The 24,138-nt window shown below is 43.5% G+C and overlaps 1 protein-coding gene across 3 annotated transcripts; it reads right to left on the reverse strand.

Annotated features, from left to right (window-relative positions):
• Positions 1-6,359: 6,359 nt before the first annotated feature.
• Positions 6,360-21,498, reverse strand: EEF1E1 (eukaryotic translation elongation factor 1 epsilon 1). 3 transcript variants are annotated; one of them, XM_020869647.2, is made up of 4 exons: positions 21,361-21,495; positions 16,772-16,972; positions 11,746-11,841; positions 6,360-7,005 (listed from the first exon to the last, which is right to left on the reverse strand). In XM_020869647.2, the coding sequence occupies exons 1-4, from the start codon at positions 21,445-21,447 to the stop codon at positions 6,865-6,867; spliced, it is 525 nt and encodes a 174-aa protein (XP_020725306.1). In that variant the 5' UTR covers positions 21,448-21,495; the 3' UTR covers positions 6,360-6,864. The 3 variants fall into 3 exon arrangements, with proteins under 3 accessions (XP_020725306.1, XP_020725307.2, XP_020725308.1); XM_020869648.2 differs by lacking the exon at positions 6,360-7,005 and adding an exon at positions 9,292-10,052 and having other exon boundaries at positions 21,361-21,498; XM_020869649.2 differs by lacking the exon at positions 6,360-7,005 and adding an exon at positions 11,110-11,293 and having other exon boundaries at positions 21,361-21,497.
• Between the last annotated feature and the right edge of the window lie 2,640 nt (positions 21,499-24,138).

Genomic DNA, 24,138 nt, shown 5'->3' on the forward strand with positions numbered 1-24,138 from the left:
AAGATCCCCTGGAGAAGAAAATGGCAAACCACTCCAGTATTCTTGCCTGGGTGAGCCCATGGACAGAGGAGCCTGGTGGGCTACAATCCATGGGGTCGCAAAAGAGTTGGTCACAACTGAGCAACTAAACAACAACACATAACATACCATATTCTCAATCTTCACATTAATCTATTTGAGGAAATGTTAAAATACCCATTTTCAGGTCTTCCCTGGTGGTCCTATGGTTAAGACTGTGTGCTTCCAATGTAGGGGGCGTGGGTTCCATGCCTGGTTGAGGAACTAGGATCCCATGTGCTGTGAGATGCGACCCCCCCCCCAAAAAAAATAATTAAAAAACCAAAATATCCATTTTTTAACTACAGAAACTCAGGAGTACAGAACATGGGTGAGATTCTTGCCTTGCACACTCGGGACAGTACACTGCTCTGCCATCAAGAGAAGGACTTTGTTCTCCTTCCAGCGGTCGGTCCATCTGGACTGACCTTGTGACTTCCTCTGACCAGTAGAACCTATTTTTGAAGTGGGTTAACAAATTAAAAATGGAAGAAACTGATGAAAAGAAAGGAAAATATTAGACGGTCTTTAGGGGTAATATAATTGATATTACTGTGTATTAATCATATAAAGTTTTGGAAATGCCTCTGGCACACTAAGCCCGGAGGTGCGTGTGTCGTGAAATAAATGCGCTGCATGTTGGTGTCAGCTGTCTTCTAGGAGCAGCTTTACAGTTCTGATCCTTCCTGGACCGAATGCCGCTTGTTGCCCTGAGCGCTGCTTCCAGCGTAGCTCTGTCACTTGAGAACGTGTGGTGCTTTGCCGCGAGAGCCGCTGCTGTGAAGCTGCTATTGGGACAGAGACAACCGTTCGGAGGTCAGGATGCTCCGACAGCACACTGGGCCCACCTCCAGAACACTGCACTCAGATATGAAAAACGACAAGAGCACCCATTTGAGGATGAGTGCAGCTGCTCTGTGTCACCCAAGCTTCCGACAGGTGGTTCTCGTGGCGGGGTTGCCACACCAGACCTGTTGAATCAGAAACTCAAACGGGGACTCAGTCATCTGTGTTTTGGGAAGTCCAAGGTGATTACCATTCATACTCAAGCCTGAGAACCACTACATTCATGCAGTGTCTGTCATCCATGCCCCAAATTTCTGACGATGACAGTTAACTCTAGAGTACTTTCATACAAGTCACAAGGCTCGGGTCAAATGCCTAACAGTCAGGAACTGTAGAGCTGGTGAGGCCAACCAGAGGGCCAAACATTCCCTGGTGGCTCAGGTGATAAAGAATCTGCCTGCGATGCGGAAGACCTGGGTTTGACCCCTGGGTGAGGAAGATCCCCTGGAAAAGGAAGTAGCAACCAAGTCCAGTATCCGTGTCTGGAGAATCCCATGGACAGAGGGGCCTGGCGGGCTACAGTCCATGGGGTCACAAAGAGTCAGACACTAGTGAATGACTGTGTGTGTCTGTGCGCATGCCTGTGTGTGTATGTGTTGCTGGAGGTCGGAAAAAACTGAGCCAGTGGAAGAAGGATAACCCATTTTGCACAAACAGACTAGTTCGTGGACTGCACCAAAGAAACTTTGTAATCAGATGGCTGGAAGTTTGTGGCCTTGCGCAAAGCAGGCCTGGGGCCTTGATGTTTAGAGCAATGCCTTGTCAGGTTAGCTGTGTGGCTGTTGTATTTCAAGCTTAACTTGGACAGACAGGCCTGCCAGGCACAAATTTCTCAAGCAGATGATGTTCGGGGGGACAAAAGTTATCCACAGCAAGGCCTCAAGCACAGATGACCCTCAGCAGAAATGGCAAGCCTAGTCCGTGGGATCCCTCCTACAGCTCACTAGCCCTGGGGACCCAGCCTCTCTGAAGTGGAAGAGACAGCACGGATGGGCCATCACATTAACTCGGCAGGCTGGAAGAGTTGCAGCGCTTTCATTCTCCCCACAGAGAAACGCAAGTTTAAAAGATGAAACTATTCCTAAAGGAATCGCACTAATGGAAGAAGAAACCCTTGAGCCGCAGCAACAGAAGTGGCCAGCATCTCAAATCCTCCTGACTTCCTGTCTCCCTGCTTTTGGTCTCGCTCGTAAGTGAAAGATGAGTTTTGCTAGATAAGGTAGCAGTTGGAATTAGTTTTATTCATCAGCAGGAGGGAGAATAAGGCAGAGCCTGCAGGAATATGGGCCCCAGCAACAAGTAATCATTATTGCAAAATCAAATTCCCCATCTCATCTCGGATATGCCTGTATGTAACCCTGGAGCTGGGCTTCAGTGTTATAAATCCAGATCTAAGACGTGGAGGAGTGGGATGAGGAGCCCCCTTGTGTACCGAGAACCTCTGCCTGGCAAGAGATATATGATGGCAACTTTCCCCCATTGCTTTTGCAGTAAAATTCACCCAGAGCTCCAGGAAGAGTTGGGAATGTAATTCAGCTTCAATAAATCAAGACTAAAATTAAGATGGCCAGATATGTAGCGGCCTACTCAGGTGCATGGAGAATTTGAAATTTAGTGCCCTGGTAATGGGTCGGAACAGGTTATCCAATTATGGAGAGAAAGAAGAAATATTGCTCTCTGGGGTTAGAAAGCTAAATGCTCAAATCCATGACACCACCACATCTTTGCCAAAGCTAGATTAATATTAAAATTTGTGTAAAATCTGATTCTTTTTTTAAGTAATGAAGTCAAATGATAGGAAAAATACACAAAAGAGCTGTGCTTCATAATCATTCTAATTTGACTCCTTGTCAAAGAACTGTGTCTTTTATCTCTTAATGTGATGTATGTGTAACTGACTGTTACAGAGTTCTATTTTTTCCTAACATTACTTCTGCTTAAACTTTTATCAAGACATCTTGAAGCTTTTCTGGAAGGACTTTAGCAGGGCTCTCACACTTAGCACCACGAGAGGGTGATCTGCCCATTCATTCCACTTCTACCTCCCTGCCTCGGTCCCTGCAGGAAACAACGTGCCCACTGAAGACTGTGCGGACTACGGCTTCAGACTTAACTGGGTGGAGCCAATGGGGGACTATATGCTTAACGGGAGAGAAAATGAGAATGCCCGCACATCTGTTAAAACTCCCTGGTGTGGGACTTCCCTGGAGGTCCAGTGGTTAAGAATCCACCTTGCAAGGTAGCGGACACTGACTTGATCGCTGGTTGGGAAGATCCCACATGCCATGGGGCAGCTAAGCCTGAGCACCACAACTCTGAAGCCTGCACATCCTCGCCCCCGCTCACTGCAACTAGAAAAAGCCCACACGTAGCAATGAAGACCCAGTGCAGCCAAATATGAATTAAAAAAAAACAACTCAGTGCAATAATCTTATTGCTGAATGTGGATGGTGGTGGGATAATTTAAATCAGGTCACTTTTCCTACCACCTTGGGATAGCATCTGCCTGTCATGGACTGACAACCACAGAGCTCCACAAATCACTTCAAACCCCAGTGTATGCGAGGATGACAGGTGATGTCCTCCAATTCTGCAGTCGTAAGGCTCCCATTCACGCCAGCTGTGGCCTCACTGGGTGAGCAGCATGAGGGTTAGTCTCAGCCTCTGCCATGGTTCCTAAATTAACATGAGATAATGTGTATGCTGTAAAGTGCCTGGTGCAGAGCCCAGAACACAGACATGACTATGGTATCTCATTATTTCTAGTTACTTTCAGAGAATCCACAGGCTCTGTGGATGACAATTATACACTTGCCCTCATAGACTTTCCAATCCAATCGTCTGTAAACAAATTCCGGAAACAGCATGTAAAGCACTCTTGGACAGGCTGCCAGCTGCTCAGCACCCCTTCAAAGTACGGAAGAATAGACTTTCCTGTCTACTCGCTGTGACAGCCAGCCTTGTGCCTACCTGCCCCTTCTTTCCTTCCTCCTCACTGACAGAGCACAGGCTTTACTCTGGTTGGCGATGTGTGTGCTAAAGACCTACATTTCTGGCCTCCCTCCCCGCAGGGGAGTGTAAAGTCGTGTAAATAGATATTGCTGAACAGGGCTTCCAGGAAAGGCCCTTCGAGTGAACTGACTCAGCTGGGAGAGGAGTCTTCTTGCCCTTCCTCTTGGCTTCCTTCTCTGAATCTTATCACACATTTAAAGTCTGGAGCCAGTCGCCAACTTGGACCATGAGGTGACTTGAGAAAACAGAAAACTACTTGTTTTGTATGAAGAAGTAGCTGGATGCCTACCAGCAACTGTGGACTGTGTTCTTTCACATGAGAAAAAAACAATCCTTTGGTTTTTCTGCTATCCACCTGTACCTAATTGCAACTCGCACTTACACTTTTCTTGGCTAGCTCAAGATGTACTTAATACTACATTCTTCAACAAACATATCTAGCATCTACTGTTATGTGCCAGTCATTGTTTTTGACGGCTGCAAAAAGTACCTGATCTCAAGGAATTAAACATCTGGTGGGAGACAGGTGATCAAAAATAGCACAGTGACGTTCACTGCCAGAATGGGAGATGCGGTGGTCAACATGGACCTGATTTTCAGGACATGACAAAGTTGAATACTGAAGAGGTTATCAAAGAAAGGGCATTTCAGGCAGAGAAGTGCCTGATGGAAATGACCCGAGATGCCCAGCAGCCTTTCTAAGGGGAACTGAATGGTTTCAATTTAGACACTGAGAGTATTGTTTAATCTTTGCCCGAGGGAACAGGTTTTTCTCTTTTCCTCCATCCTCATTCTCCAAGATCATCCTGGCAAGTAGTACAGGAGAATCTGTTTGTTTTTTGTTTGATTGCACTCTGGGGCTTGCAAGATCTTAGTTCCCTGACCAGGGATGGAACTCTAGTCCTCAGTAGTAAGGGCATCGAGTCCTAACCAGTGGACCTCCAGGGAATTCCCTGGTGATAACCTGTTGAAGCAATGTTGAACTCAGCAATGAAGAACTGACTAGCAGATGTCAGGAAGCCCAGAGGGTTAAGACTCACAAGGCACAAGTGGGAAGAGGGTCCATTCAGCAAAGAGGCGTCCTCCGCCCCTTTCCTCCCAGCGGACCTACACTGAAGTAAAATGAAATGCTCAGGCGGGAGGGAGGGCTAGTCCGTCTCTCCTCTATCCTGTCTGTCCTGCTTACCTCCCCCGGTCCAGGGGACACCAGAGAAGTGTTAGAGGAAGGTGTGATTCCCAGGAGTTGAACTTAAGGTGGAAGGCTTACAGCAGACCCAGCTGGGGGAGTGGTTCGCATGAAAAGTCAGATGGAGCAAGCCCCCCTCTGTGGTTCACAAACTCCCAAGATGAACTTGAGCCCTCCAGTCTCTGAATATGCAAACACAAGTTCACAGTTTCTAATACAAAGGCTACTTTGTAAAAATGAAAAAGGCTCCAAGTAGCAGTGAGCTGTGAAACCCAATCCTGTAAAAACTATCTTCGTCTATGGGCTTCCCTGGTAGTTCGGGGAAAAAGAATTCACCTGCCGATGCGGGAGACCTGGGTTCAGTCCCTGGGTTGGGACGATACCCTGGTGATGGAAAAGGCAACCCACCCCAGTGTTCTTACCTGGGAAACCCCATGGACAAGGGAGCCTCTCGGGCTACAGTCCACGGGGTCGCAAAAAGCAACTACACAACAAATTACAGTATACTCAACACTCCTGCCTATTAAATCTCTTGACTCAGGAGGGGTGGGGCTCTTGTAAAGGCAAAGCTTGACCGATAGCCAGGGGCTGCGTGTTAAGGCTTTTCCACACACACTGTCTCCTTGAATCCTCCAAGTTTAGAGTCATCCTTGTTTTTACATTTTATCTTTAGTTTTACATCTTAAGAAAACGTGGTTACCTGACTTGCTTCAGGTCACGCATGCAGCTAGAGTGTGATCAAAGCGGCAGGGAGCCAGAAGGACGTGAGGGACATTTCCCAAGCCTCTGCTCTTTGCACTTGAACTCTGAATTGTATTCTAGTGAGACTCAGCGGGGGCACCAAAACATTACATCACAATAAAGTGCTCAAAGACTCCGCTTTCCCTACAGTTTGTAAATGTGAGCTCTTTAGCTCTCAATCACTGATTATTTATTGACTCAGCTGCTAAGAGTTATAAATTATATCGGCTTGTTAATATGTGTGTGAGTGTTTGTTCTTTAGGGTATCCAGGCGGTCTTTCTATGTTGGTTTTTATTAATAGTTTAGAAAAATCTAGTAGTTACAGAGTCCAAAATTAGGAGGGTGGTAGGAATTTCCTATCCCTTTTTAGCTGCTGCATATTCCAATAAGCCCAAGGCCAACAAAAGAACCATTAACTCAAAGGAACATATTTTATTCCACTTTCCTCTCTGGCAGAGCAGCAGTTGGTTTCACTTCAATGAATACTGGCTACAGGAAAGAAAGAAACAAAAAAGATTTTTCTCAACCACCTTTACTGGCTCACATAAATAACGAAAGACAAATCCACCTGTCTTCCCTTTTTGTTTCCTTGGTGACAATTTACTCTAGCTGTTAATAAACAAACTACTAGAAATACGCAGAAGGGGAAAATGAATTTTACAAGATAACAGAGGTCAATTAGCAGTCAAATATGTCAGTCACTGGAAGGACTTTTTTTTAAAAGATTAAACCACTGATTTGCAACTTTTATTAACAGAAATTTCATCTATAAAACCCAAGATAATTGATAACTTGATTTCAACTCAAGTTTTGACAGCAGTTGAAGTTTTACATTAAAAAAACTGCAAAATGTCAACTAAAAAAAACAGACAAAATGCTGGGACATGAATTTGTACTTAAGTTCTACCAACTTCAACAAATAGAGAATGGGTGCATATCAGTTCACGTCAGTCCTCTGGTCTGAAACACACTTTCCACTGGACACAGGTTATTCCCTCTTCTGGGCGGGCGCGGGTGGCTTCTACTGGGAATTAGTATATAGTCTGTTCTTGATGAAGACAACACTAGACAGATGCTGCCTAATCCCTGGACAGTGCTGAATGTGACAAAACCAGCGCGACACGTTAAGATATTTCTCCTTCTCTTGAACTGTCAGGTCAACCTAAGTAGAGATGAAAGACACACACAACACAGACATTACATAAGTATAACTGTTAATATCCCTCGAGTGGGAGACAGAAACTGGGGGGCCCCACGGGGATCAACGCCAACATATTCAGATGGGAGTGGACCATCTCAGCCACTTGGACGAGCTCTCCATTTGTTTAAGGCTTTCATGTTGCCGTCAAGACCAGACGTGCTTCTGAGTGAAATCTCAAGTTTTCAACAAATGAAAAGTCTACATTAAGTCAGGATCTGGAAGACCAGAGGGGTTTTTTTTTTTTAATTAAATTTTATTGAAAAGGAAGAGAATAGCTTCTGAGAGACTAAGATATAGTTCTTTCTCCAGTATTTTTCGCAAATCTAAAATAAGGAAGGTTTGTCAGCATCTAACATACTTGACAAGGGAATACAAAGTAAACTCACACACATGCATATCTACAAATACACACGCACACACACACACACATATTTCTGGATGACTGCTGTAAATAAACATGCAGACAGCTGCTGATTTCTACCACACTCTGGAGAAACGCACAATGACCCTTTTACTGTTAAGTAATTACCGCTTAACAGAAGAAGGAAGGGCTATTTCCAGGGTGTGTGCCTCAGATGAACTAAAGGCATTCTGAATTCTCTTTGCAGTAAAGCTGAACTTGATCTTTAGAGGATGCAGCAGCTCACAGAATTGACTGTCCCACTACAAGGAGGCCCAGAGACCTGGTTAGGGAAAGATGCAATCAACACGGTGGGTCAGACCCCCGATCACTTCACTGGGCTCAGATCCCAATGCAGGCGACTTGAAGCCGTTTCTCCGAGCCAAATTTTGGATTGGAATCATGAAGAGGTGTCAGGCAAGAAGAGGCCAGCAGGCCAGCCACGGACCAGGTAAGACTAGTGTAGTTCCTTCTCCTGTTGTTAGTTCATTTACTTAACACATTGCAAGTCTCCATGCAACTGAGTAGGAATGCTCACAAACACACAAAATGTCAGTCACCCTCTCGGACTGCAAATCCATTAGCCATCTGCTTGTTGCATACACTTGTGTCCACAGGCAAATGCTCTCCTAAGGGACCAGTTCAGCAACACTGAAGGACAAATCACTCTGGTATTTGATAATTATTACAGAATAGAAAATATTATAAAGGGTAGACAGGTAGCATTTTCTCAATAAATGTTTAATTGAACTTGTATTTTCCTTTCATGTTTACTACCAGGCAATTTAAATGGAAAAGTGGAGAGACGTCATCAGCCTTCCTTTTTGCCTTCATGACATTAGGATACAATTGTACTAATAGATGATCTGTTAACATCATCTTTGATATCAAATGTCTATCTCTGTTGGACCAGTTTACTAGCAGTGAGAGTCTCATTGCTACTGTTACATAAAATTTCACTTTCCATTTTAAAGCCTACATGCAAAGTACTATTTGTTATTGTTTTGTTGATAGGTCATAGTCATGTCCAACTCTTTTGTGACACCATGGCCTGCAGCCCACCAACCTCCTCTGTCCATGGGATTTCCCAGGCAAGAACACTGGAGTGGATGGCCATTCCCTTCTCCAGGGCATCTTTCCAACCCAGAACTGAACCCGGGTCTTCTGCATTAGGCAAATTATTTACTGTCTGAGCCACCAGAGAAGCCTACTTTCACACAAACACAAACATATGTATATATACACATAAATAAAACTCAAAACCAATTCAACAAGCCTCTTCACTGACAGCTAAAGCAAACAGAAGTAGCAAATATCACTCCAACTTGATTTCATGTCAGCTGTTGATACATATGCTGAGTCCAATTTGACTGCTTACAATCTGACTAATTTCAGAACTCTTTCATTTTAAAAAGCCTCTACTCAGCTGTTTTGTGAGATGTGATCGTTCAGAATGAATTAAAACACACAAAGAAAGCATTTCTGTACAGTAACGCTTGTTTGATCCAGGTTCAAGCTGTTCACTCAAGTTGTGATTGGGGGGGGGAAGGGCAGTGTCTGTTTTAAAACCACCAGGCCTGCGGCTGTGTCACAGCAGCCACACACACGGCGCGTGGCCGATCAGGACCTTACAGCCTGAAAGGCACACATCTCCCAGCCTCCAGTGTCAGGAACACAACAGACCCACAGCATAACGCAATTTTCATTCCAAGAGCTTCTGAAGTTTCTTCTAACACTTCCTCATTGATTCTTTTAATTAGATGATCTATGTTAGACTCTGTAAATTTGTTCACTTTCCCTCAGGACATTTTGCGAGAATACAACCTGTTTCCAGGAAGAGCACGATACACCTAACCTTTTGGTTTTATTACCACCACTGCTCTTTTGGAAAACATACTGTAAACAGAGCAACAGAAGACTTGACTCTCACCACGCTTAAATTCTTTCAGAACTCGTGGGATGGGATCCCCATCAACTATTTTACTAATGACTGATTTTCCACCATCCCTTTCTAGCTGACAATTTTTCTTTCTCCTTTTTCTTTTTTTAATAATGGGAAACACAATGCGATTGTTCTAATTAACACTTCCTGTTTCTTACTGGTCTGCGTGCCAGTATGTCTGCAGTGATGTTCAGCCTTTCTAGCAAATCATTCCTTCATATTTATACTGGCGCTCTATAACCAGTTTGAACTGTAAGGCCAAACAGATAATATCTTTAGTCACTAATTTTCCATGAAGACATGTGAGAAACACCCTGAGCGACCCTTTCCAGATCAGAGGAAATGCTGGTCTGCGAGCTTTCCGGCAGACTCCACGCTGCCTCTGGGACACTCTTCACAGCTGGTGTTCCTGAATTGTTCCGTAGCTCTTTCTTTTTTACTTCTCCTTTCTTTCTAAAAGAATGATACCTCCACTGGTGTTCCAAACTCCAAAACAAATGTATTTCAATTGGTAACAATCTTATAGTTGAGCCACATGTAAGGTTACAAAGGATTTTAATAATCTCGAGTAACAGCCTGTTCACGGGGGCTGCTGTGTACTGGTGAAATCACTTCAAGAGAGCAGTGAGTCACGGGGCTGATCACGGACGGCCACCGTAACTGGCACTGCAACAAAGGAAGGACAACGTAATGCTCCTCAGAGGGAATCAAAGAGACCAGACCTCAAGAGTAACTAGGCCACAGCTAAACCCGGGCTCACGCTGAAACAAAACACAGCGGGATCATTTGATGACTTAAAGGTTCCCTGTTTCCTGGACCGTGCTGATTGCGCTGATGACATATTAAGTTTTAATAATGTGAACAAGGAGATGAAGGAACATATGAGGGTGAAAATACACAGCCAAGAAAAACAAGAAGCTATGGGATGAACTTGAGCATGAAGCTAGCTGAATCTTCCATCGACCCTGCCTGAAATCAATACCTAGAAATCACTTTCTTCTCACCTGGGTACATTTACACCCAACTCAGAAGGGCTATCATTCAGCACCTCAGGCTCTGTCTGGGAGGCCTGCTCCTTGAGAAGGTGTCTCCCGCTCCTACGTGACCTGCCTGCGCGTGCAGCAGGGTGGAGGAACAGCTTCGGTTGTGGACTCATTTGATGAACCCCAAGGGACGGTGAGGTGATTTACATATTATTCCACTCAATTTTGTTTCAGAAAAAATGAGCATGAGAGCCTTAATCATAATATTGCAATCATATAACGAGGATACACATCCCAAAACAGAGATATAAATAGGCAGGGATCACTGAATACTGTCAATGGAAGACTAGGTTTTCGGGTGGTTTTTTTTCAAGTTTTATTTTGTTTACTTATTTTTGGCTGAGCCACATGGCTTGTGGCATCTCAGTTTCCCTGACCAGGGACTGAACTCAGTCCACAGGAGCGAGAGCCCAGAATCATAATCACTAGGCCACCAAGGTACTCCCAGAAGCCTCGTTTTAACACGCGGCATTGAATGAAACACTTCCAACCTGCTTGGGAACACAGGCCCTTGTAGGCACCCAGAATCAGTGAGAGAGCCTGGCAGCTGGTACATTAGGGAATTAGGATTTTGTTCCCTCTGCTGGCAAAGATTTCCACACAAGCTCCCTCCTCCTGAGTATTTCCTTTCCCTACTGCATGACCTGTATAAGCCAGAGAGAATGTAACATAAGCACTGGTTTGCAAGAGTCACACTTCCATATAGTCCTTTATTTTTTTAATCAGAGGGGAGAAATGCTCATCTTCTTAATGACAGCTTGTGCGTGATTTCTCTGACACAACTGAGCAGGGAGACAGAACTGAAGGCGTGTATCTGGACGAACCAAGAGCTGAGGATTCAAGTTACACATCCAGCGATCTAGGCTGGATGGGAAAGAAAGTGCACAGGCTTGAAAAAAGGGGAGAAACTGAATTACTTCAGGTAATGATGGGATCAGGGAGTTAAGACTGGAGGGAAGTGAGACTGGAGTGAGAGAAGAGGTCGCACAGAAGGTGGGGCACAAAAGCAGGAGTGGACAGGTGATGGCAGGGTCCAGGTGAGGATGACGACCAAGTCCAAAGGGGGCAGAGAAGGAGCCACAGAGAAAAGCAGGAACAAGAACAGGAACAAAACCAAGCATGTCAAGGAGCAGGAAGCTCCCACGTGTGATGGATCCACGGAAGGAAGGAATATTTGCATAAGGTACCTTATATAAAAATAATCCCTTTCATTTGACAAGGTGAAAATGCAAATTTGATTTAAATTCAAGACAAATGAAAAAAAGGCATTCTGAACATTGCAGACAAAAAAAGCCAATAACTATTTGAATACTCACAATAAAGCGATGAAGCCCATAATATAATAGGATATCTGCTAATGTGAAGTTATATCCTGTAAGGTAGACTTTATCTTCAAGATATGAATTAAGATCCTAGAAAAACAAATAATAAAATATTAATTTAAAAAACAATAACAATAAACTATATATTTGATTTGAAACATTTAGAAAGCTATTAGAAAATAAAACACTGACATTTAATAAATTCAATCTTTGACAGTAACAGAAATTTATTTGAAATCACAAATCATACATCAACTCATTTTAAAAATCAGGATAATTATTATTCATCTTATTTTAAAGAAATAAGAAAACATTAGAAAATGATATTCACAGTGCCATCTATGGTAATTTCAAAGACTCCAACTGTTTCTTTTGGGAGATGGGGGGACATTTTGTAAATCATGCTCATGTTAGATTTATTTTCTCCATTGAAATATGAAAAGCTCCTCAACAATTCCTACATCTTAAGAGAATTATAAGGCATTGGTTTGTTAGATTTTTTTATATATGTATACTTTTAACTTCTTAATTGAGATAAATACATGTAACACATTAAATGCTTTTGAACTGTGGTGTTAGACAAGACTCTTGAGAGTCCCTTGGACTGCAAGGAGATCCAACCAGTCCATCCTAAAGGAGATCAGTCCTGGGTGCTCATTGGAAGGACTGATGTTGAAGCTGAAACTCCAATACTTTGGCCACCTCATTCGAAGAGCCGACTCATTGGAAAAGACCCTGATGCTGGGAGGGATTGGGGGCAGGAGGTGAAGGGGATGACAGAGGGTGAGATGGTTGGATGGCATCACCGACTCGATGGACATGAGTTTGAGTAAACTCCGGGAGTTGGTGATGGACAGGGAGGCCTGGCATGCTGCGATTCATTGGGTCGCAAAGAGTTGGACACAACTGAGCAACTGAACTGAACATGTTAAAATTAATCAAATTTTTATTTACCATCACAACCATCTGTAGGTGCATAATTCACTTAATGTTAAGGATATCCACACTGTGGTGCAATCGATGTTCAGAACTTTTTCATCTCAGAAAACTAATGCTCTGTGCTTTTTAAAACAACTTCCCCTTTCTTTCATCCCCAAGGCCCTGGCAATCACTATTCTGCTTTCTGTTTCTATGAAATTTATTCACAGAATTTTGCACGCAGTCACTATTTTGCTTTCTGTTCCTATGAATTTTATTCACAGAATTTTGCACATGCTGTATATATAAGCAGAATCATGTACTATTTGTCTTTGTGTGACTGGCTTATTTCACTTAGCATATTCTTAAGATTTATCCATGATGCGGCCTGTGTCAGAATTTCCTTCTTTATTAAGGCTGATTAACATTCCTATGTAATCATTCTAGAAAAACTTCTTAAGCTGCAGAGAGAGCAGTTTGTTTTCACTCTCAAATCATATGCCACATGCTTGGCACACAGTGGTTCAGTAATCAGTAAATGTTAGCTGAATTGAATCTGAACTCTTTGAATATGCCCAAGTCTTCATTTAAAGACAGTAATTTTCAAGACTGTATATGAATATGGGATTGTAAGTGGTGGTACAGATGATGACATAAAGAAACATGTACATAGACAAGGAAACAAATGCATAAGAATCAAAATAAAACTGGGCAGAAACGGTAAAACACAATGGTATATACAGGCTATCACTTAAATTCCCTAGCAATCTGTTGGATGGAAATGTTTTTTCCTCCAAATGTCTTCATATGAAACAAGTCTGATACAGCATAAGAATAAAATAAATATATCTACAAATAATTTTAAGAACCATCTCTTAAAGAATCTGAAATAATTTAACACTGCTTTGTGTAGTGTAGATATTCTTAACACAGTCCATATCTATGTTTTAGTTAGGGCTTTCCTGGTGGCTCAGAATCGGGAAAGAATCCATCAGCAATGCGGGAGACCTGTGTTGGAAGATCCCCTGGAGGAGGGCACGGCAACCCACTCCAACATTCTTGCCTGGAGAATCGCACACACAGAGGAACCGAGCCTGGCGGGCTCCAGTCCATGGGGTCTCAAAAGTCACAAAGACACGACTAAGCGACCAAGCACAGCACAGCATGTTTTCATTATAAAGACTCTTTTAAGGTGATGCTCTTCAGTCATAAAAACTTTAAAATGGAGTTTCAAAAACTATCAAGAGGTAATATTTTTCTGATTAGTGATATAAGTCAAAATTTTCAGAAATTAAATTCTGATTTTTCAGAAATTGAATTCTGAAATTTTATTCTGAAATTTAAAGCAGAGAATTTCACACTCAAAATATTCATAGAAAAGAACTATAGTCTGATGTTCATTATATATATTTTTTAAACAAGTATTTCTGATGCCACTGCCAAACTGGCATCAGAGTTATCTGACTTTTTTGTTTAACTATTATTAAACTTACTTCAGTATTCTGGCCTAGGGAATTCCATGGTCTGTATAGTCCATGGGGTCGCAAGGAGTCAGACACGACTGAGCAACTTCCACTTCTTCACTTCACTGATATTCTCTATTTGATTAGACATTGCTCTCAAAGGGCTGCCAAACAGATTAATAGTGACAATTCTTTGGGAAGATCCCCTAGAGAAGGGAAAGGCTACCCACTCCATTATCCTAGCCTGGAGAATTCCATGGACTGTACAGTCCATGGGTTCACGACTGAGTGACTTTCACACATCCTTCATCTGGATCCAAATGTCAGTGTATCATAACGTCAGCTTTTTAAAAAAAATAATTTTATTTATTTTTGGCTGTGCTCTGCGGGCTCTTCTCTGGCTACGGAGAGTGGGGCTGCCCTCTAGGTGTGGAGCGTGGGCTCTAGGGCACACAGTCTTCAGCAGCTCTGGCGCCTGGGCTTAGCTGCTGCTCAGCTGGAGGGACCTCCCTGGGCGAGTTCCGTGGTGTCCGACTGTGGCCCTGTGCACTGGAGCCCACCAGGCTCCTCTCTGTCCTTGGGACTTTCCAGGTAACAATACTGGAGTGCGTTTCCATTTCCTACTCCAGGGGTCTTCCTGGACCAGGGATCCAACCTGTTTCTCCTGCATTGGCAGGTGGATTCTTCACCACTGAGCCACAGAGGAAGCCCAATGCCTGTTTTTAAATTACATATTACCTTAGCTCTGAGTCACTGTGGTTTTAATTTTGAAATGGAACTTTAGCAAGTATATTAAATCTTTTTACAATATCCTTATAGCAAGATTTTTTAAAAAGTAATAAAAACAGAAACAGCCCAGTATAAAAACAGGCAAAGAAAATATGTAAGCAAATTTTTAAAAATGATGATGAAAATGCTCGTGTTATGGAAAAAATGCCACAGCATTAATAATGTCGCACACACAAAAACAGCAAAGTAAACAAGGAGATCACTTCTGGGCTTTGTCATGAAATCAGGGTGGTACAGGAGGAAGAGGGGTAACATCTATGTCAGCAGGGGTTTTGAGGAAGAGGCCACGGTCATCGCATACTGCCAAGCTACAATAAAACACCTTCCTAGAAGGGAGATGAGCAACATAGCCTTAGAAATGTATGTAGCTTTGGTCCAACAGTTTCTCTTACAGTTTAGCGTAAGGAAACAAATGGAATGCGTTAAAATATTTAGCCACAGTCTGGTAACTACATGGGGACAGACTAAATGCTGGCAAGACTATATGATAGAATACTAAAAGGTTCATCAGAGACAATATAAGTGAATATTTATGGACTTGAAAGGCTTCCCTGGTGGCACAGTGGTGAAGAACCCGCTTGCCAATGCAGGAGATGTGGGTTTGACCCCTGACCTGGGAAGATCCCACATGCCTCGGAGCAACTGAGCCCGTGGGACTCCCCAGTTGAGGTTGTGCTCAAGAGCCTGGAAACCGCAGCTACGGAGCCCCCAAGCCCGTGCTCCACAACAAGAGAAACGACTGCAACGAGAAGCCTGCTCACCAAAACGAGAGTGACGCTCCTGCTCGCTGCAACCAGAGAAAGCCTGCGCAGCAACAAATACCCAGCCCAGCCATAAATACACAAATAAATAGATAAAATTATTAAAACAACGACGAACAAACAAAAACACTTAAAAAAAGGGTAGCTGATCATGATAGACCTATGAAGTAAAAAGATGTGGAATTTATTTTCTACCAGTTCTATTATGGTGTCCGTCAGGAACAGAATTTAAACCGCTTCCCCCAGATGGTAAATGAAAAGCTTTCAGTCCTCTGAGCTCTTCTCGTGCAACTGACACTACCAATTTATAACTGGCACAAAATTAGGAGACAGAAAGGATTCCTGCAATGACGTGGCTGTCTGGGTGATGTCTAAGGTTCCTTCAAATTTTAAGCTTTTTTAATAAAAAACTGCTTTATTTTTATATAGGTAACAAAAATAATTTTATTTAGAAACTTTCATACTTGGTGACTCTAGAGCCACATATGGTTTATATTTTATAACAATAGATTCTTTAATTCTAATTTGATTTCTTTAGAAAGAAAATATAAATCCTAAAGCATTAAGTCTCAAGGGAGGGAAATAGGAATTCTCACATCGATTGGACAGGCTTTTCTCAAACTACAACCCCCTCAAACTCTGATTCCTTCTTTCCTTTAAGAAAGTACTTTGCTGCTTAGAGAATCAGAACGACTGACTGGGGGAAATAAGTATCAAGCAATCATATAAAAGAAAAAAATCATAAAAAGCTATAATTATTGACTGTGCTGAGTGCTACAAAGGAAAAGCACAGGATGTTAGTAAAGAAAAGCATTTAAAGAAGAAAGTGCATCTGTGAGAGAGAGAGGTATTGGTCAAGGATGTGACTGAGGAGGGGGTCCCAGCCGAGGCAGGAGCCGAGGGCCGGGCAGAGTCTGTTCCCGGGAAAGGCAGTAACAGGTACAGACAGGGGAAGGCAGTAACAGGTCCAGAGTATCTCGGGGTAGAGGAAACAGTAAAGAGACCAAGAGCTTCAGTTACTGAATCTAGGGAAAGCAGAGCCCAGCAGTTCACACACACGTCAGCCCATAGAAAGAAACCCGGCCACACCTTCAGGACAGCGCGGATGTCGTCCTTGCTGGAGTGTCCGTCCACTCGAGTTACCCTGTATTCTAACCACTGCTGAACCACGGCTTTCTCCTCTGCCGTGCTCCCCAGCAAATAGTCCTTGTTGGCCTGCTTGACGAGGTGAGCTGCTATGGTAGTCAGTCCTGTTAGACTTGGACCACTGTTCGTCTGAAGAACTGGAATCTTAAACAGAAAAAGAAAAAAAAATCTTAAAATACCATCACAACCGGTAAGTTCTAAATCCTAAACTACTTTTTAAAAAATACTCTTAAGATATTAAATAGGCTTCTCCGGTGGCTCAGTGGTAAAAGAATCCACTTGATAATGCAGGAGACCCAGGTTCCATCCCTGGGTCTAGAAGATTCCCCGAAGAAGGAAATAGCAGCCCACTCCAGTATTCCTGCCTGGAGAATCCCATGAACAGAGAAGCCTGGTGGGCTAGAGTCCCATGGGGTCGCAAACAGTTGGACTCAACTGAGCAAGTAAGCATGCATGCACGAAGATATTAAATTATATACAAATCAAAGTCAGGAAAATAACAGTTACATTAGTTTACATTTGATAACAGTTGCTTCATGCCATGAAACTGGTAGTAACATTGCAAAAATGAGTAATGATATTTCTACCTTATTTATAACTACACATGTACAAAAATAGAAAATGGAAATCCTAATGATACCACATTAATTTCGATCAAGATTACCCACACCCTATTTAGCAAGGTGAATGAACATGCTTAAATAAACCCAAATCTGCAATAACAAAAACAAGAAACAATTGTAGTGAGCACTGAATTCATGTTGATACAGCTAGAACCACCAAATAAGCTGTAGCCTGGTTTAAGTGACATGTAATCTAATATAATTAGTTACCCCATTAACTAATTAGTTAACTCATTATATGGTATGGACTGTGATGGTGATTTTGCTGTCATGGATTGCATATTCATCAATTTTGGAGTAACTTAGAATGAGTACACTGATAATAAAAGTCTACAATAAAGTCAGGGCTTCAAGTAATCATCAAACAATTCCACTTTTTAAAGTTTTCCCGTTTATAACAGCAATACAAAGGATCAGATTATAAGAAACTGCTAATTAAAAGTTTTTGATGTACAACTAGGCAAAGTATTTTGAGAAATTTAAAAGAAAAAGGGAAGTATCACCAATAGGGAGACCAACCAATTATAAAGAACAAGTAAACAATCTAAACGACTTCAGGAAACCGAAAGAGAACATTTTCAGGAGAAGACGGCTGCTCTTTCCCGCTCTCTTCGGTCTCCTGAACTCGGAGTGACTTACTCTATGCAGGGCCCTTTCACACTCAAACCTGGGTCAACAAGACCATGTGAAGTATATGGGAAGATTAACATTTTATGGATACAGATTCAAAGATTACCTCCTAAACAATAAAGGAAGTAACCAAAGGCGGTCTCAGCTTTCCACTTCCTCACCAGCTATTTCCATTCACTACCTAGCTCCCTGAACTCTCACTTTTGCCTTCACCCTCAAGCGAAACCATCACTTCTAAGATCACCAATAATCTCCTTTAAGAAATGCATTAAAAAGAAAACATATGAAACTCGTAGAGGGTGCGGCCAATGATCCATTCCCTGACTGTGACTGTGTGTACTTTACGGTGTTGCTTCAGTCACTAAGTCGTGTCTGACTCTGTGACCCCAGGGACTGTAGCCCTCCAGGCTCCTCTGTCCATGGGATTCTCCAGGCAAGGGTACTGGAGTGGGTTGTCATTTCCTTCTCCAGCACTTTATGGTAGGTAAAGAGATGCCCATGCTTCTAGGAAGGCAGGGAGGTCAGGAGGGAAGAAAGAGGAAAAGAGAGAAAGAGGGAGAGGGTGGGAGGGAGCGAGGAAGGAACAGAGAGGAAAGAAAGAGGAAAGTAAAGAACTCACAACTGCTGAGCGTGGGAGGAAAAGGACAATTCTAAAGAGAATTATTTGTAAAAATAAATTATCCACAACCCCATCACAGGAAGTCAAAAAATTCCTGGTTACTTTCTCATCTAATCGTTACATCTTCTAAGATCTAAGAGGCAAGTAATTTCATCCTCAGTTCACAGATGAAGAACAAAGTTCACCAGGTTTGTGATGGGGGAGTCAGGATTTCAGTAAAGTACAATTGGCTGGAAAGTTCATTTTCTTTCACTCACACAGCCTAAGCAGACAAACCTTACGCAGTTGCAATCATGGGACACATATTACTTCACATTCATCTTAAGGTTCCACGGTCTTCAAAGTAATCACTTTTAATGGCTACATAAATAATACCGCAATGTGCTGATGTGCCATAATTTAACAACGGTTCTCCCAGAGTTGCATTTCTGGATTGTTTTGAAATTTTAATTATTATTGATATTATTGCAGAGAATGCTTTATTGTGGGCTAATTACTGTAAGTTGTTTTCCCCCCAAAATGAATGAACCTTATCATAGCATCATCATCCCTTTCCCCAAACACATCAACAAACCTTCAATAGCTGCTCTCTGCTTAAAAAAAAAGAAAAAGAAAAAAGTTTAAATTAAACTCCACAACCCTCCCAACTAGGACTACTATAATTCTGGGTTTACCTTGTATTGCATCATCCATCACATTGCTCTACTTGTTGCCTCAAATTACCCAATCTTCAGTTCAGTCGCTCAGTCGTGTCTGACTCTTTGCGACCCCATGAACTGCAGCACGCCAGGCCTCCCTGTCCATCACCAACTCCCGGAGTCCACCCAAACCCATATCCATTGAGTCAGTGATGCCTCATCCAATCATCTCATCCTCTGTCGTCCCCTTCTCCTCCTGCCCTCAATCTTTCCCAGCATCAGGGTCTTTACAAATGAGTCAGCTCTTCGCATCGGTGGCCAAAGTATTGGAGTTTCAGCTTCAACATCAGTCCTTCCAATGAACACCCAGGACTGATCTCCTTTAGGATGGACTGGTTGGATCTCCTTGCAGTCCACCATAATTTATTAGTTTTATACACTTTAAACACCAACTATTCGTGAAGTTTCCAAACTCATTTTTATAGTCAGAATTAACTTTCTCTTTCACATTCATCAACAGCGCTTTCCTTCATTTCGTAACTATTCTGTTCTGCTTAAAAAGAGCCCCTAACGACTTTTTCTCATGCTGGATGGTAAGCTCCCTGAAGGCAGGACTCATGTTTGGCAAACGTGTGGGGGAAAAAACACAAACCAAATGAGAGAGAAGCAGCGGGAGGCCGGAGAGAAAGGAAAAAGCAGGTCTCTCTGGCTCCAGTCAGTGGGCTGGTCTTCGGCACGTCACACATCTTTTCGTGTGTGTGTCTGTGTGTGTGTTTAGCTGTGTCCAACTCTGTGTTGTGTGTGTGTGTTCAGCTATGTCCGACCCTGTGTGAGTGTGTTCAGTTGTGTGTGATTCTCTGCAATCCCATGGACTGCAGCCTGCCAGGCTGCTGTTCACAGATTTTTCCAGGCAAGAAGTAGGTTGCCATTTCCTACTCCAGGGGATCTTCCTGACCCAGGGATCCAACTGGAGTCTCCTGCATTAGCAGGCAGGTTCTTTACCACTAAGCCGCCTGGGAAACCCTTTCTAGACTTCAGTCTAACTTGTAAAAACTACAACACGACTGCTTTGGAGATGAAGCAGTCTTCAGTTCTTCTGAAGAATCGAAGAAATCAGAAAAAAAAAAAAAAGAAAAAAACAAAAAAACAAATGAAGAACCGAAGAAGTCAGGAAAAAAAAAAATTCATCAAGAAAAAAATCTCCAAGGGTCAAAAACATTATATAATTCAAAGTTGTTTTCCTACAGTCCCCTCCTCTAACACACTCATTGCTCCACCGCAACCACTTAGCTTTATAAAACACAGAAGCCCTTCAAAGCCCTTAGAAATCTGTTCCTACGCCTCACTAGGTCACCTCAGACCGCGGAACTTCCCCCTCGATCTTTGTACGTTGCACAAGGAACGTGATCAGACCTTAGAACAGGATTCCATTAAGGGATCAAGCGGCCGTCCACGCCGCAATGCCGCACTTTTCAGCACTGTAACCAAAATAGCTGCAATGTGTGTCCACTCAGCTAAAAATTAAGCCTCCGGAGGAGACGAGAGGGGCGCGGCCGCCTCGACCACCGGCCGTACCCCCCGGCCTGGCACGGTGGACTCCGCACCCCGTTTGCCCTCTGCGGTCGATGCGGAATTCTGATTTAAAGGTACTGTTTACAGTAAATGCTGTCACTGAACGCACACGCCGGGCCTCCAGCCTGCTCTACCTGAGGGCTCTCTGACGACCCCCTCGCCTTCCCAGAGCGGGAACCCGAGGGCTCTTTGAGGACCCCCTCGCTTTCCCAGAGCGCGATGATGACAGTTTCGCAGGAGGGAAAGTTCGCGGCGAGCGGAGCAGGTTCCTCCCACTCCCTCCGGTCCCTCCGGGAGCCAGGGCCGCAGAAGACCGGTAGCGCAGACACGTGAGGAGGAGCCGGGCGGCATCCTCCCTCCGCCGCCTCCCCCGCCCAGGCGGCCCTACTCGGGCTCAGCCGGCCGCACTCCCGTCCCCATCTCCTGCTCCGCGCCGCCTCCGCGTCTCACCTGGCGCTCGCCCTGAGCGCTGTACTTGTTCCCTTTACTTAGCCCCAGAGACTTCTCCAGTAGCGTCAGCTCCGCGGCCGCCGCCATCTTCCGGCAGACCTCCCGGCAAAAGGCGGGACCGAGTCAGCAAGGATCTCCTGCATTGGCTGAGAGGGACGTCCCGCTCCCTCTAGCGTCACCGTCTATTGGCTGAACGCAGGGGGCGTGCCAACACGCTGGAGGCGGGGTTAATGAGGGCGGGGCCGAAGGCGGGGTGTGTGACAGGTGGAGAGAGGCTGGCCAGCCTCTGAGATGGAGCTGGGGTAGCAGCAGAATCCCGGATTTAAAGATTATTCAGAGAGCGCTGGGTATGTTAGTGTCCAGTAATTTGCGTAGCCCAAGAAAGTTAGCGTTTACTTGTTTTAATGATCTTTACTTACAATGCCTCTAAGATATAATAGTGACACAATTTGTGTATATATTTATTTATGTGTATTATATATATATGTGGTTTCCCAGGTGGCCCTAGTGGTAAAGAATCCACCTGCCAATGCAGGAGATGCAGGAGACCTGGGTTGGATCCCTGGGTGGGGACGATCCCCTGGAGGAGGAAGTGGCAACCCTGTCCAATATTCTTGCCTGGGAAATCCCATGGACACTTCAGTTCAGTTCAGTCGCTCAGTCGTGTGCGACTCTTTGCGACCCCATGGACTGCAGCACGCCAGAATTCCCTGTTCAGCACCAACTCCTGGAGTTTACTCAAACTCTTGTCCATCGAGTCGGTGATGACATCCAACCATCTCATCCTCTGTCGTCCCCTTCTCCTCCTGCCTTCAATATTTCCCAGCATCAGGGTCTATTCAAATGGGTAAGTTCTTCGCATCAGGAGGCCAAAGTATTGGAGTTTCAGCTTCAGCGTCACTCCTTCCAATGAATATTCAGGACTGAGCTCCTTTAGGATGGACTGGTTGGATCTCCTTGCAGTCCGAGGGACTCTCAAGAGTCTTCTCCAACACCACAGTTCAAAAGCATCAATTCTTCAGCGCTCAGCTTTCTTTATAGTCCAACTCTCACATCCATACGTGACCACTGGAAGAACCATGGCTTTGACTAGACGGACCTTTGTTGGCAAAGTAATGTCTCTGCTTTTTAATATGCTGTCTAGGTTGGTCTTTCCTTCCAAGGAGCAAGCGTCTTTTGATTTCATGGGTGCAGTCCTGGAAAGCTACACAGTCCGTGGAGCGTGAGAGTTGGACACCACTGAGTGACTGAGCGCAGCACACAGAGTATATTTATGTTTAATTGATGTGGGTGTATTCAGTGATAGTGACAACAATTTATGTAGCTTCTGGTATATAAATAAACAATGCACATAACCCACTCTCCCTAAGTTGCTGTAGTCTTACATCTTCAAAGTATGAAATGGGGTAGTATATGTTGAATCTCGAATATTTCCAAAATATTACTGAAAATAATTTCCACACTAATGAATGAATAAACAATGTGTGTATTAGTCTGAGAGAAGTGGAAAAGAGGTACAAGATAGTTGATCACTAAGTCAGAAATACAGAAGTTTAGTGGAGAATGCTATCACTGTGTGACACTCTCCTTACCCTAAAATACTTAATGAGTTAATTCTGGCAGCAGAAATAAAGGTAAGGAAAAGAAAATTTGGCCAAATAGACATAAACAAAAGACAAAGGAAATTCCAGTGTAAGTGGATTATTGTGCCTTAATTATCCTTATTTTCCTTATATAGAGACTTGACTATTTCTCTACTTCCAAAAAGGCTAATCCTCTGACAAAATTCACTCATCTATTTTTAGTGTTTAGGTATACTGCTTGTAATGAAACATTTAAAACATTTCTACAGTTATCTAATTCCAGTGGGTGGTGTAGTTAAAATAAGACTAGATCTAAATCACTTAAACTAATATTTGAGGGCCTTCAATGGTGGTCCAGTGGTTAAGACTCTGCTCTCCCGATGTAGGGGACCTGGGTTTGACTCCTGGTCAGGGAACTAGATTCCACATGCTGCAACTAGAGATCCTGAATGTCTCAAGAAAGACCTGGAGCAATCAGGTAAATAAATATGTTTTTAAAAGGTTTGATTGTATTCTGGAATAAAGTATCAGGGGCTTCCCAGGTGGCACTAGTGGTGAAGAACCTGCCTACCAATGCAGGAGACATGAGATGCTGGTTCACTACCTGGGTCAGGAAGATTCCTTGGAGGAGGATACAACAACCCACTGCAGTGTTCTTGTCTAGATAATCCCATGGGCAGAGGAGCCTGGCGGGCTACAGTCCATGGGGTCGCAAAGAGTCAGACACGACTGAAATGACAGTGCGTGTGCGTGCACACACACACACACACACACACACACACACACACACACACACATCAGAAAGGACAGGCACCCAAATAAGAAGTAGATTGAATACATGGGTGAAATATCGCTTTGTAATTTATGCACTTTGATTTGAAATGTAAATAAATTTTGTACTTTAAAAGAAAGCTGTTTGTTTTAGAGGAGTTATAAGTTTACTTCTTCCCTTCAAATCCTGAAGATTTTTAACCTCGAATTTCCTTTTCTTCCCTGTAGTCTTCCTTTTGTTGTGAGTGTGAGTAACTGGGGAATAAAATTGGTTGACCAATGCACTGCTTCTAAGATGGAACAGAAAGGTGGTGTCACATTAAAAGGGACAAATTTAAACCAGACTTTAGGAGTCAGAGATGCTGCTTTCTAATTAGCAAGAACTAGTGGTGTCACTCCAGGAATGCAGGTAACTGTACTGGGA

The sequence above is a fragment of the Odocoileus virginianus genome, chromosome 27 (genome assembly GCF_023699985.2).
Source record: "Odocoileus virginianus isolate 20LAN1187 ecotype Illinois chromosome 27, Ovbor_1.2, whole genome shotgun sequence".
Classification (NCBI taxonomy): domain Eukaryota; kingdom Metazoa; phylum Chordata; class Mammalia; order Artiodactyla; family Cervidae; genus Odocoileus; species Odocoileus virginianus.